General features: G+C 40.5%; 1 protein-coding gene across 1 annotated transcript in view; it reads right to left on the reverse strand.

Annotated features, from left to right (window-relative positions):
* DNAAF9 (dynein axonemal assembly factor 9) overlaps positions 1-15,255 on the reverse strand; it is a 139,879-nt gene that overhangs the window by 100,577 nt on the left and 24,047 nt on the right. Inside the window, exons 3-6 of the mRNA XM_023737560.1 lie at positions 8,000-8,119; positions 4,859-4,983; positions 3,816-3,912; positions 2,834-2,940 (exon numbers count right to left, since the gene is read on the reverse strand). Coding sequence (XP_023593328.1) covers positions 2,834-2,940; positions 3,816-3,912; positions 4,859-4,983; positions 8,000-8,119 — 449 coding nt within the window. The remainder of the gene's footprint in view (positions 1-2,833; positions 2,941-3,815; positions 3,913-4,858; positions 4,984-7,999; positions 8,120-15,255) is intronic.

Genomic DNA, 15,255 nt, shown 5'->3' on the forward strand with positions numbered 1-15,255 from the left:
GGAGGTGGCAAACAGTAAATAAATGCCTGGGGGAAGGAGGGAGGCATAGACTAGTATATAAATACCTTCAATTAATTCCCTCATTTTTAATATCATCAATTTCCATTCTCTAGCTTCCATTTAATCATCTTCTTTCTCATTGCTTTAATCTCTTCCTCTGTATTCTGGAACAGCTTTTCAAGTATATCAGCTGATTAGATTTTTGGGTATTGAATTTAAGTTCTATTTTTAACACACATTTAATTCTATAATGAATTCTGAGACTTCTTACAATTTTTCCTAATGTGTCATCCATCTCCCTTTTCAATTCAGCTTGTTCTACTTGCTGCACCTTATTTTTTGCTTTACAACTTGATTTTTAAAAAGTATAAAAGACATATTTTCCTCAATTTTTATTTTGTTTCCTGGAGAAAATTTTAAAAGCATGCTCATCTATCCCTGCATCTTTCTTGTATCTTGTTGAATCTTTTTACCATTCTTGCTCCTCCTTTCAGTATGAAGATCCTATGTTTGTCCATAAAGAGGTGAATGAATGCTCTATGGTTATTCCCGTTGTTCAGAAGCTTGTTATTAGTATCCTCCCCTCGGGGAGCTAGTTAGTGTAAATTTACATTGCCAAGTCACAGGTCCAGCAGCTGGAGATTAAGAAGGAGGAAGCTGGGAGCAAGGAAAGCCCCAGCAGAGAAACTTCTCTGTGCTTCGAGGAAAAAGTTCTCTATATCCATGACTAAGTTTGGCCCAGCCTACAGGCTAAGTAAAAGCTATGGCTGGGCCTGGCTTCCCTTTTCATGCGGGCATCTGCCACATCAGGCACAAAACACCCTCCGGGTTAATGAGTTTCTTCTGGGTAATGCCATGCAATAAAACAGAGGTTTAGAAAATTAAGTTGAAGTATCTGTAGTTCTCCTTCTCTTGGCCTTCAAAGTAGGCAGGAGCCTTTCTGGCTCAGGCAGTTAACAGGCCTTCATTATGTGAATCAGAGTGGAGCAGAGAGGACACTGGCAGAGCCAATCAGTAGGCCAAACTGCTCCACACCTGAAAGGACCGGGAGGGGCAGGGCAAAGAAGAGAACTCAGGTGGGAGGGAGTGAGGTGTGGATGGAGGGCAAGTGTTTGAAAGAATTAAAATTAGCAGCTACAGAAAAGGGCAGGATCTGGAGAAAGTGACCCTCAGAGAAGATTTATAGGAACTCTTACCACATGTTGTGTGCTGTTTTCTTCTTACTGTTTACCCTACCCCCTAAAAAAACCACCCACAGCAGAGATCTACATTGCCTTCCGAAGATTTTTGGAAGGGGATTTTTTCCTTTTGGATGTGACTCCACGTTGTGATGCACCTTAAGGCAGGAGCCAGAAGGCCCGAATCACTTGGGTTGCCTCAACCCTGTGGCCTCCCAGTGCACGGCTTTCCAAGGCTCCACTCACCACCTGCGGCCCAGGGGTTAGGAGCACAGGCTCTGAAGCCAGACCGTCTGCACCTGGCCCCAGCCTGTCATTCCTTAGCTATGGAACTTGGGGAAATTCATTTAACCTCCCTACAAAATAGGGATACTAATGGTATCTACCTTAGAGGGTTATTCTAAGAATTAAACCAGTTAATTCACATAAGCTCCTGGCGTTAATATATAATAATAATATAATCATATATATTATATAATTATATAATATAATAAATTAAAAATAAATATTAACATTATAAAATTATAAGCTTTTTTTCTACCCCCTATGGCCTGCCTCCCTTCAAGCCCTGACTTTTCCAAATTACAGAGCATGACTTCCTATCGGGGCAGCTCCCTTGGCCTTGTTGATGTTCTTCTACTTGTAGCCAATGTGAAAATACTGTGGTTTCAGAGCAGGAAAAGTGGAGTCCAAGTGGTACGCTTCCCTTCTGCCCCATGGCCATGTTGCTCCACGTTAGAGGGTGTGATAGGATGCTGCCAGGCAAGCCTCCATTCATTTCCGAGGGACACTACTACTTATCAGAAGGGGTACGAATTGGCCCCCTGTATTGCTCCAAAGGTCCTATTTGCTCTATTCCTAACAGAAAGCCCCCATTTCTAGTATGACAATGCTCCCCCTCCCCAGTTTCCTGTGATGGGGGCAGGTCACTTCAGTGGCGATCCTTTGGGGGCACTTACATGCCTGTGGTCACACTGTTAACCTACCAGGCCATCCTCCCTAAGCTCTACTCTTGGTGATCTCCCTCTCCCAGACTCATTCATTATTTCACTTAACAAACACTTACTGGTCATCTCCTAAATGCAAGGAATATTGAAATAAAAGACATTGTTCTTACCACAAAAGCTAACCCTTTTATTCCTCTAGTATACCGTACTTATGCAAAATTCTGTATTGTCCCTTTCAACGCCCTTGAATAGTTTTCAAATTATATGAATTTCTGACATACAAACAACAACAACAAAAAGACTGTTTTTGTTTTCAAGGAGCTTCCTGTCCAAAGACCAGGGGTGGGTAATAGCTGGGTGAATAGGGGGAGGTGTGACAAATGTAAAATAACAGGAAAGCTATGAGAAGAGTCAGCCTAGGGTGCTATAGGAGTAAAGAGGAAGAACAGTTAACTCAGAATGGGGAGAGGAGAGGAGGAAGGACAGAGAAGGGGTCCAAGAAGAGAGGTCACGGGAACTCAATTTGGGGACTAGGCCGTAAACAGCAACTGTTTTCCATTTCAAGTCTTTGCCTAACTTGCTCCATGCCCTTGGGAGGTCACCGCCAGCTTTCCGAGGTGTTACAATGATACACACCCACACTGGGGGACCTTCATAGAAACAGCCCAGTGGCACACAAAAACCAGGCATGTTGCTTTTCATACATACCTCATATTTCATGGTAAAAAAACCATCCCCTCCAATGCCCTCAAGTGCAAAGGCCTGTACAATCGGCCATTTTTCCACCACAAACATATCAAATATCTGCAAGTGACCTAGAGGAATCAAATACAACAGTACATATCAAATACCATTCTGGATGGATATAAGAGTCTAAACCTGATCTAATGTGGTTAGGCAGGCCTCATTTCTCACAAGCTTACCAAGGCCTTATCAAGCCAAATAAAATTGGAATGGATAAAACAGTCAGATATTGAAACTAGAAATACAAAGTGGAAGCCAAGAAAAATTCAAGCCACAAACAAGTTACACAAATTCAGATTTCCTCACAGTCTATTTTCACACTCTGGTTTCCTAAGGAAGTAAATATGTAAGTAAATAAACAGAGGCTTCTTACATCTGACTTGCATCATTTAGTAGATTTAATTACTGACAGACCCAAACTTGGCTCCTCTCCCTCAAGCAACATAGCCAACCAATTTCCTCAAGGGAAAATTGCCAAATCAAAAGTTTTCCTTTTTTATAACAATAGCTTCGCTGTGAAAAGTTTTTTTAAAGATATAAGCACTACTAAAATTATTTTTTCCTGTTATTTACACATCATTTTTGAACCTCACTGGATCAGCATATTTTTTATAATAGATATCCGAATTATTATTCTAATTACCTAGAGGCTACACATCTATACCCTATGTACAATAAGTGCTACAGACTAGAAGTCAAGTGTGGGAAATCCCTTATCAGCTCTACCTGGCTATGGTCTGCAGTGTTGCTATGGAAACTTCACAGTTAAAATTATAAGCCTGGAAAGGAAGATCCCCAAATTTCATTCTGCTTGATCCCTTTGCTTTAGAACAAATGGATCAATGGGTTTCCCAGCTGAATGCCTCCAATGAAACTGTAAGTAGGGACACTCGATTCACACACATCTCAAGCAAGGTTCTAAAATGGCTTACTGTCAGACACTCACCTTGGGAGCTGTAAGGAATGCCGATTCTACTACAGTCTCGAACCATGTCCACAAAGCTGGCAATTTTAAATTCTTCTGCAGCTTCTTCATCTTCATACTAAAGAGGAAAATTGAAAGGAAAACAGGCCCAGATGAGCAATCATGCAAAGTCCCATATTTTCTCTGCATTTTATCAATCAGAGTTGTCTCAAATGAAATTCTAGAGAACCCCACCCAAAGCAGTATTTCCAAAGCCAACTTTTTATGTCTGCTGGTCAGAAACACTTATAACTTCCTTACCTCATCCCATACACAAAAATCAACTGAAAATAGCTCAGAGATCTAAATGTAAGAGAGAAAACTTCTCCCAAAAAATCCTTAAAAGTTTACATAGAAAGAAGGGTTCTTGAGACCAATTATCGGGTGACAACTTCTGTGAAATCCCAAATCTCAAATCCCAATTTGATTTCCAGCCAAACCCTTGCAAAGAGCCTAAAAGAAAGCAAAAGCATATACCAAGAAATTCCAAACACGGGAACATCACAAAGCTTATAAAATTGTCTTGGGACAGTGCCTAGGCACTAGTCCCCTAGAAACTGGGCTCAGGCTGGTGATCAAAGAAGCAGGGCAGGAAGGTAGGTCCACGGGCCGACTTACATTGTTGTCAGTTGTCGTCAAGTCGACTCTGACTGAACGGTGGTCGCATGTGTGCAGGGTAGAACTGTCCCACAGGTTTTCAAGGCTCTGATCTTTTGGAAGCAGATCAACAGGCCTGGCTTCCTAGACGCCTCTGAGTGAATTCCAACCACCAACCTTTTCAGCTAGTAGTCAAGGGCTTAACCATTTGTGCCGCTTTAAACGGCCCCTTTTGCCTCCTTCAGGCATACAACATATCCATAGCACCATAATGAAATATGAAACTTTCCACTTAAAACAAGTAACCATTTTTTGTATAACCACACTCTAATTTGATCATTTTAGGGGCTTCCTGTTCCAGATCAGTATTTTCTGGAAAGAGTACTCTTAGCGTGTCTCTAAATGCCTAGTCTATCTTTTCTTCTCACCTCATTTTCAGTCATGCAGTGGAAATGCAGATTTCTCCAATGTGCCACATAGGGTAAGAGATAGCGATAGTTTACAGGATTACAGTACAGATGGACACTATCTGATTTAATCAATATAATTATATCTGCAAGAAAAAATCAAAACACGAGAAAGATCATCGAAGGCATTTCCTGTAGACATTTTCTGCCCACATAAGTAGTAAAGCTATTAAAACTACTTCTGAGACAATGTAACAAAACTCTAACCCTAATATTACTTAACTAGGAAACATGTTTCAAAGTGACTGTGGAACTCTCAAGTGCTGACAGCAAAGGATTTCCTACTCCCCATGAGATGTTCCTGTGGCCCTCTGGTTATGGCAACACAGCCACAGATAAGCCAAAAGAACAGCCTTCAGCTACTTAAGAATTGTATTTTGTGAAGTTCAACACGGTCAAATCTGTGGTACTAAACTCAGCTGTGCACTTCACTGCTGAGATAAATATCACATGGAAATGCCGTAGCCTACAGCCACCAAGGCAGGAAAACAGCACCAAGTATGGCCAGTGACTGGTTCAGCCTGTCAGCTTTGGGAAGGGTTACTTTGTGTGGTGAATTTTGTACACAGGAAAGGCTGGGAGGAAGGAAGTAAGAGGCAAGTGGGAAGGGCTTCTATAAATGTATCAGCAGCTCACAGATTTAAGAAATAACCATCAACTGTCGGTAGGGCAAGTAAAGAAAGCAATCCCAAATGCGCAAATAAACCCAGGTAAACTAACAAAAGAAATATGAAATGGGGCAGGAATAGCAGAGCAGTGTTAACACTGAGAAAGAAGGCAGTGGTCCTTTCAGAGGAAAAGCAGAGGCTCCACTCCACGGTGCCTCAGGAGTCAGAGCCGTTAGGCCTCCCTCTAAGAAGAAAAGCTAGGGAAGTTGCTAGAGGAGGTGGCTGGAGTTAAGAAAGGTGCATGGGGACAGCGAGCAGCTAACGCAGCAGGTTTAGAGCAGGGCCAACACAGTAACACAGTGTGATGGATCACACTCTAGGAAAACATATTATAAGCTCAATAAATACTGACCACACCCAGTCCCACAGCTGGGTGGTCTCCTAGAATTAAGCTCCATGATGCTGGCTTTTTAAGCCACCCTGAGCTCCACACTGGTCACACCCAAGGTGTTCTAGGGAAGCCAGCATGGAGCAGTCTATTCACTGTAGATTCTCGAGTCAGTCCTAGAGTTAAAGGGGCAAGAAGTGGGAAAGGGGGCTCCTCTCATCTCTTAGCACACTGTCCCTCACACATACCCTCCAAGAGAGTCCCATCCTGAATCACTTGTAGATTATCACTGAGGAGAGACTGAGGGCTTCCCATGTATATTGTACTCTACACTAATGTATAACAAACATATCTTGAAGAATTAGGATTCAATAAAAGGTATAACACGACACCTACCAAACCTGATTAAGTATTCTCAGGATCTCACAGAACTCTGATGTCATCACTATGAACAACAGTTTAACAAAGTACATAGTCAGGTAAAAGAAAGTTTAAGAGTTGAGATGAATATGTAAACTACTCTAAAAGTTTTCTTTAAAAATAAATCCCTGATGTTGGCCCCTTTTCTCTTACATAATTAGAGGTCAAAATGTAGAAGCACAAATCTGGTGAGCTCAGCTTTCCAATTACTTGGATTTAAAAAATGCGTTTATTAATTTGGAGGAAAATGCTCATTTCCTAAGCACCCAGGAGACAGGGTAAAGTTAAAGATAAGCACAAAAGCACACCTTCAAGGACTGAAACTATCTACATACTTAATTTCAGGACTGTAATGTCCTAGCAGAGAAATGTGCGGTTGGTACAAACATCTGTCTACACATTTATTTTTATAACTCTTTAAATGAACTGGCAAGAATAATTCTTTTCAGACCAGTACAGTGTAAGGACATTTTTATTTTTAGGAACATCTTTTAAATTCAAAATCTGAAACCAAATTTGGATTGAAAAAATTTAAAGCAAGGAATAATTTTAGCCTACTCTTTCTGCATCTCCTAATAAAAAGGAAATTTTTAATCAGTCTAAACGGACAGACATTATTAAGAGAAGGACTTTACCACAGAAAAACTTTCACATACAGTAGACCAAGATTTCTCAATCTTGGCACTAGTGACATTTTAGACTAAATAATTCTTGTTGTTCGGAGCTGCCCTGTCATTTTAGGATGTTTAGCAGCATCTGTGACCTCTACCCACTAGATGCCAGGAGCAGTCCTCTTCCCACCCCCCACCCCCACCACAGTGGTGACAATAAAAACTGTCTCCAGACACTGCCAAATGTCCCCGGTGGGGCAAAATCTCCCCCATTTGGAAACCCTGCACTCGATTATTTCAACATCAGACGTTTGCTTTCATGCTGCCCCTAGCTGCTTCACAAGAGCTGTCTGTCTTCTGCCCAGTCTTATTTGTCTATTCCTGTGTCTCCTGACCCATGTGGCAGACAAGTCGTGACACTAAGTATGTGATATCAGAGATTGCTCCTGGGCAACAGCCCACAGCAGCATTAACACAGGACAAGTGTCTTAAAGCTGAGGAAAGGGGAATGCAAGCAGAAAGCCTGCACTGTAGTCACAGGCATCGTCATGAATTAAAGTCACGTAGAAAATTCCCAAAGACACAGCAGGACAAAGAGCCTTTGTTCCTAAGCTGAGGATCCACATGAAGTCTTCCTTGTAGATGCAGCCTGCAGGCTCATCCTTGATTCACAACTGAAAGTGCTTTTAAAGGACAACAGCCCACAATCTGAGCCTCCCAGCATGAAGAGGCAGTGGGCAATTAAGAAAAAAGCTAGTACCTTGCCAAGGAGATATTAAGCCAAACATTGATATTTACTTTTTTCCCTAAAGCTTATTTACCCAGTAAGTATATTCTGAAAACTACTTGTCCTTACTCTCTTATCATCTAGCAATGTGACCAAGGGAGGATGTTACTTAAAATATCAACAAAGAAGAAGTGTTGTTTTTATTTTTAAAAAGGCAAAAAATGACTGGGGCTTTGGGCTGTTGTAAATTTGATCACATTTGCCCATAAAAAGACTATGAAATAAGGACCAGAAGAAATAAGCCACCCACTCCTTCCCCATATGCTGAGTTTACCAATATATACTTACCATCTAGAACTTCTTCAGAAAACCCTGTTTTCTCAAAATCACTGCTATTCTGATTGTACAAACCAAACAGAAGATAATTTGCCAGCTCTCTGCAGCCTTCATTGTACCTGCTATCGATTCCTGCAAAGCAAAGAAGGCTCTGATCAGCTGTACTGTACCATGGGGAGCAAATGAGCCCAAATAATTTGCCCCTGCTCAGCAAAACCCTGATGATCAAGTGAAAGGCAGCAGCTCAGACCTTTGATTTCATACCTAAAACCAAACTAGGCAACTCTCTGTGAAAGAAATAGGTCTCAGCATCAAGTGCCCTTACATGGATTCCAAGATTTATATCGTTGAGACAATCAAAAGGTATAGATTACTGAAACTGTTAATTTTCAAAAAGCAATTCTTGAGGATAGAAAGAACCAAAATATATGGCCCAATTCCTGCCATGATTGATTAAAGATCTTGAAATATGGTACTCTCAGTACTGTTGGATGCTGGGTTTTTTTAACAAACCAAAAAAACCCCAAGCCCGCTGCCATCAAGTCAATTTTGACTCATAGTGACCCTACAGGACAGAGGAGAACTGCCCCATAAGATTTCCAAAGCTGTAATCTTTACAGAAGCAGACTGGCACATCTTTCTCCCATGGAGTGGCTGCTGGGTTCGAACTGTTGACTTTCCAGCTAGTACTCCAGTGCCTAACCACTGCACAACCAGGGCTCCTTGGCATACGGGTCAGAAAAATTTTCATTTCTCAGACAGATCTTTACCAAAATATATGGGATCAAATAAAGGCAGATTAAGGTGGTTTGAACCCAAAAAAAAAGAACGGAATCAGAAACACCCATCATTTCACAAACGTTTATGAGGTTTGAGGCCTAGCACTGTGTTGGATGCTGGGTGCAGTGCGGAACATGCCTGCAAATGGTCCTCACAGTCTAGTGGGGCTGGGTTCGAGACAAATAAAAAGGAAATTAAATAATACTATCTTCACTACTCGAGACAAATACAAAGGAAATTAAATAATACTGTCTTCACTACTGCCTCTCAATGCCTCAGGCGTATACACTACCTGGTTCTTGGGTATCTGCAAAGGCCCAGGGCTATAGCTACGGGCAAGAGAGCTGTGTCACCGGCAGTAGGGAGCTGTCTATGTGAGGCTAAGAGGAAGGGGTTGAGGCAGAAGCAGCTCCAAGAATCATGGCTGGAGCCTGGGAGAGAACTGGCACTAGTCATTGAGACCAGAGAAAATTGAGGGAGGGGCCTAAGGGCTTCCTGTGACAGGGGACTTCTAATATGGGAGGACTCCTTCCTCAGCTAAGATCAAAACAGCACAGCCCTGTTCTATCCCATTCAACACTTCCATGAAGGAGGGGTGAAAAAACAGTCAAAAGCAGGAATGGCCTGGCTCTAATTAGAGCTCAAAGTGCAAAGGGCTACAGAATTACACAGCCAGTGGACTAGCCTCAGCATGCCCCTTTCTAAGGGCTCTAGCTACATAAATTGCCACACTGGTATCACCTGACCCTGCTACCCTGGCCACAGATGACTGAACCCAGGCTAGGCATCTGACCTAAGGGTTGTTGTTGTTGTTGGCTGCTGTCCAGCCAATTCTGACTCATGGCAACCCCACGTGTCCACAGTTAAACTGTGCCACAGGGTTTTCAAATCTGTGACCTTTCAGAAACAGATCCCCATGTTTGTCTTTCAAGGCGCCTCTGGGCGGGTTCGCAATGGCAACCTTTCATCTAGTAGTTGAATGCTTAACTGTTTGCGCCACCCAGCCACCTACATCTGTAACTTGGCCAGTAATCCCTGAGATGAACTGGTGCAAAAATTCCTTGAGACAGCAAAAGTAGTTTGCATCAGGAAGCAGTATTGAAAAACACAGAGAGGTGGAAGCACGCAGAGGTTTTGAGTCAGCAAAGGCCGTGAGAAAACAGATTTCAGTTGCAGCCTCCTGAAGGATGAGCCCTTTGTTGCACTTTAAATATGTTCAGTTTATTATGTCAATTATACCACCATAAAGCTGTTTTTTTTTTTTTTTAAAGTTAGCAGATGATTGGGCTCTGATCAGTTTGAACATTCTCTACACCATAATAACTAAATGAGAAATGCTAAAGTGGAGGCAAGTTGGGTCTAATTGCCAGAATCACTACTACAGGGGTTAGAAGGCTAGATTAAGCAAACAGTGACATGCTAAGGTACTTCTAATTACTTAGAAAAGTAGAATTCACTAAATCTCAGAAGCAGTTTTAAAATATACAAGTCCCACTCTAGTTTCTTGCTTCACTTTCCTATAAAACTCTCTTCGTCTTTACCTCCATCCTCATGTCCAACCTTGACCACATCAATTTCTACAACATTGTTTTAATAAAACAAAACAAATCTTTGGTCCTGTGATAATTCTTATAAATTGAACTTTTTTCCATTCTTCAGAATTCTAATTAATCTTATGCTGCCTATTTTTATCAAGTCAGGCCTTAGATAATAGAAATAAGTGCGGTAACAAATAGGTTTTTTATTTTTTAATATGTTTTCATTTTGACTTTTTTTTAACCCTTATCCCCACTTAGTAATTTATTAAAGATAGCTATTTGCTCAGCATAAATTTAGATACAATCATTTATTTCTATGCATAAATTTATTTTATTTTTTTGACATTGATAGATGGTGCTTTTTAAAAATTTTGCTGAGAATATACACAGCAAAACATATACCAATTCAACAGTTTCTACAGGTACAGTTCAATGACACTGACTACATTCTTGGAGTTGTGCAACCATTCTCACCCTCCCTTTCTGAGTTGTTCCTCTCCCATTAACATAAACTCACTGCTGCCTAAGGTTCCTATCTAATCTTTTAAAATCGCTGTTGTCAATTTGCTCCCCTATAGATAGTTCTTAAAAGAGCATAATGCTCAAGGCAGACCTTTTTCACTAGTTAAGCTAAACTATTGTTCGGTTTTAAGAAGACTTTAGGGGATATTTTTGGTTTAAAGTTTAGAGATGATATCAGGGCAATAGTTTCAGGGGTTCATCCACCCTCCATAGCACCAGGAAGTCTGGAGTCTATGAGGATTTGAAATTGTGTTCTATATTTCCTCCCTTTTGATTAGGATACTCCTACAGAATCTTTGATCAAAATGTTCAGTAATGGTAGCCAGGCACCATCCATTTCTTCTGGTCTCATGGCAACGGTAACAGTTGTTCATGGAGGCAACTAGCCACACATTCCATATCCTCCTCCTATTCCTGACTCTCCTTCTTCCTCTGTTGTTTCAGGTGAATAGAGACCAATTGCTGTGCCTTGGACGGCTACTTACAAGCTTTTAAGATCCCAGGCACTACGTAACAATCTAGGACGTAGCACAGAAACACTAAACACGTTATTAGGCCAGCTAACTGGGATGTCCCATGAAACTACGGCCCTAAACCTCCAAATCAAGGAACCAAATCCCATGAGGTGTTTACTTGTACGTAAGCAGCCTCAGCAACCATTCTTTTTTCTTTCCTTGTCATTGTTGTAAATATATCACACAATTTTTGCCAGTTTGACTTTTCACAAGAGTGTAACTTATCGAAAGCAATCACAATAATTGGCTTTGCAATGCTACCCTTAGTCAATGTAATTATCCCATCACCGTTAACACCCCCCCCCCTTTATTCCCTTCTTCCTGCCTCTGGTAACCAGTAATAAACTTTGGTCTCTATACATTTGACTTTTCTTGTCTTTTAATATAAGTGAGGTATCATAGATTGAATTGTGCCCCCCCCAAAAAAAATATGTGTTAACTAGGCTAGGCCATGATTCCCAGTACTGTGTTGTTGTCCTCCATTCTGTGATCTGATGTAATTGTCCTATGTGTCATAAATCCTAGTCTCTGTAGTTAATGAGGCAAGATTGGGTTACGTTAAAGACGATTACGATGGTATGCAAAACCCTTACTCAGATCACAGTGCTGATCCTATGTAAGGGAAGTTTTCTGGGGTGTAGCCTGCATCACCTTTTATCTTACAAGAGATAAAAGGAGAGAGAAGTGAACAGAGAGGGACTTCAGTACTGCCAAGAAAGAACAGCTGGGAGCAGAGTGCATCCTTTGGATATAGGGTCCCAGCGCTGAGAGCTTCCCAGACGCCAGGGAAGACTGATGACAAGACACATGTAGATTTCCAAGGTGACAAGGACCTTCCCCTGGAGCTGACAGAGACAGAAAGCCTTCCCTTCAAGCTGGCACCCTGACTGACTTCTAGCCTCCTAAAGTGTGAGAGAATAAATTTCTGTTTGTTAAAGCCATCCATTTGTGGTATTTTTATTATAGCAGCAATAGATAACTAAGACATGAGGTCATACAATATTTGTCCTTTGGTGATTGGCTTATTTTGCTCAGCATAATGTCTTCAAGCTCCATCCATACTGCAGCATGTATCAAGATTCCATTTCTCCTACTGGCTGAGTACTATTCCATTGTATGTATGTACCACATTTTGTTTATCCATTCATCTGTTGATGGGTATTTTGGTCGTTTCCACCTTTTGGCCATTGTGAATAGTGCTGTAACTAACATTGGTGTACAAGTCTCTTTGAGTTTCTGCTTTCAAGTCTTTTGGGTATATACCTACAAGTGGAATTGCCAGGAGCCCTGATGGCACAGTGGTTAAAATAATGGACTGCTAACTGAAAGGTCAGCTGTTCAAAACCACAAGCGGCTCCACGGGAGAAAGACGTGGCAGTCTGCTTCCACAGAGATTTACAGACTTGGAAACCCTATGGGGTCACTATGAGTTGGAATCGACTCGATGACAGCAGGTATGGTAGTTCTGGTTTTAGTTTTTTGAGGAACTACCACACTGTTTTCCACAAAGGTTGTACCATTTTGCATTCCCACCAGTAATGGATAAGGGTTCCAATTTCCCCACATCCTCACCAACATTTGTTATTTCCTGTTTTGTTTTTTTTAAAAATTCTAGCCATTCTAGTGGAAGTGAAATGGTATCTTGTTGCATTTTGATTTGCATCTCTCTGATAGCTGGCAACACTGAGCATCTTTTCATGAGTTTGGTGGATATTTGAATGTCCTCTTTGGTAAAATGTCTATTTAAGTCCTTTACCCATTTTATGATTGGGTTATTTGTCTTTCTGTTGTTAAGTTGTCAAAGTTTTATATATATTTTGGTTATTAGATTCTTGTAGAATATACAGTTTCTGAAAATATTCTCCCACTCGGTAGCCTCTTTTCACTTTTTTGGTAAAGTCTTTTGATGAACAAAGTTTTTAATTTTTATGAGGTCCCATTTATTTATTTTGTCTTTTGCTGTTTTTGCTTCTGTTATTGTATTAGATAATCCACTGTTGAAAGGTAGGTCTGGCAGTGTTGCCCCTGGGTGCTCTTTTAAGAATTTTATGGTTTTAGTTTGCACATTTAGGTCCTCAACTCATTTTCAATTTTGTTTTTTGTACAGTGCAAGGCACGGATCCTGTTTCATTTTTCTTCGTATGGAAATCCAATTTTACCAGCACCGTTTATTGAAGAGACTCTTCTTTCTCCATTGAATAAACATAGCATCTTTGTAAAAAATCAGCTGACCACAGATGTGTGGGTTTATTTCTGGACTCTCAATTCTATTCCATTGGTCTATGTGTCTATTGTTATATCAGTACCAGGCTGTTTTGATTACTGTAGCTGTATAGTATGTTTTAAAATTAGTAAGTGTAAGTCCTCCTACTTTGTTCTTCTCTTTCAACATTGTTTTAGCTATTCGGGGCCTCTTGCATTTCATATAAAATTGAGGATTTGTTTTTCTATTTCTGTAAAGGAGGCTGTTGGAATTTTGATTGGGATTGCACTGAATCCACAGATCACTTTGGGTAGTATTGACATCTTAACAATATTAAGTCTTCCAATTCATGAACACAGGACATCTTCCCATTTATTTAAGCCTTCTTTAATCTCTTTCAGCAGTGTTTTATACTTTTCATTGTATAAATCCTTCATGTCACTGGTTAGATATACTTCTGGGTATTTTATTCTCTTAGATGCTATTGTAAATGGAATTGTTTTCCTTTCAGATTTCTCATTGCTGGCGTATAAAAACCCAGCTGATTTTTGCTGACCTTGTACCATGCAACTTTGCTAAATTCCTCTATTAGCTCTAGACGTTTTCTTGTGGACTCTTTGGGGTTATCTCTATGTATAAGATCATATCATCTGTGAATAAATTTTACTTCTTTTCCCATCTGTATACCTTTTATTTCTTTACTTGTCTTATTGCTCTGGCTAGGACTTCTAATACAATACTGAATAGAAGGGTGAGAGTGGGCACAATCGTCTTATTACCAGTTTCAAGGGGAAAGATCTCAGTCTTTCTCCATTAAGTATAACGTTGGCTGTTGGCTTTTCATATATGCCCTGAATCATATTGAGGAATTTCCTTTCTATTCCAATCTTCTTGAGGGTTTTTGTCAAGAAAGGGTGTTAGATTTTATCAAATGATTTTTATGCATCCAGAGAGATGATCCTGTGGCTCTTATCTTTTGTTCTGCTGATGTGGTAGATTAAATTGATTGATTTTCTAATGTTGAACCATCTCTGCATTCCTAGGATAAATCTCACTTGGTCATGGTGTATGACTCTTTTAATATGCTGTTGGATTCTGTTTGCTAGTATTTTGTTGAGGACTTTTGCATCTATATTCATAAAAGATATTGGCCTGTAGATTTCTTTTCTTGTGGTGTTTGTATGGTTTTGGTATCAAGGTTACGTTTGTTTCATAGAATGAATCAGGAAGTATCCTTTCCTTTTCTATCTTTTGCAAGAGCTTAAACAGTATTGGTGTCATTCTCTAAATGTTTGAAGAATTTGCCAGTGAAGCTATCTGGTCCAGGACTTTATTTGTTGGAAGGTTTTTGATCACTGATTCAATCTCTTGTTATGGGTCTGTTGAGACTTTCTATTTCTTCTTGAGTCAACAAACAGGTGGTTTTGTTCATGAGTAAATTCATGGCAAAGAGGGCCCCCACCCTCCTGATGGCTACAGCTGGAAAGAGAATCCTGAGTTGAAAAGCTACTTGTTTAACCATTTGAAGCCTCTGGCTTGTATTTCAGCTCTACCACTAACTGTGTCTCTAAGGAGATTCATCAACTTCTGGGCCAAGTGAGTAATGGAACAGGGATTCAAACCCAAAATCTGTCTGGCTCCAGAGTCCATGTTTTTGACCACTGTGTATACTGCCTCTCATAAATTTAAAAGCAAATGTTGTTAAGTGAA

The sequence above is a fragment of the Trichechus manatus genome, unplaced genomic scaffold (genome assembly GCF_000243295.1).
Source record: "Trichechus manatus latirostris isolate Lorelei unplaced genomic scaffold, TriManLat1.0 scaffold00104, whole genome shotgun sequence".
NCBI lineage: Eukaryota > Metazoa > Chordata > Mammalia > Sirenia > Trichechidae > Trichechus > Trichechus manatus.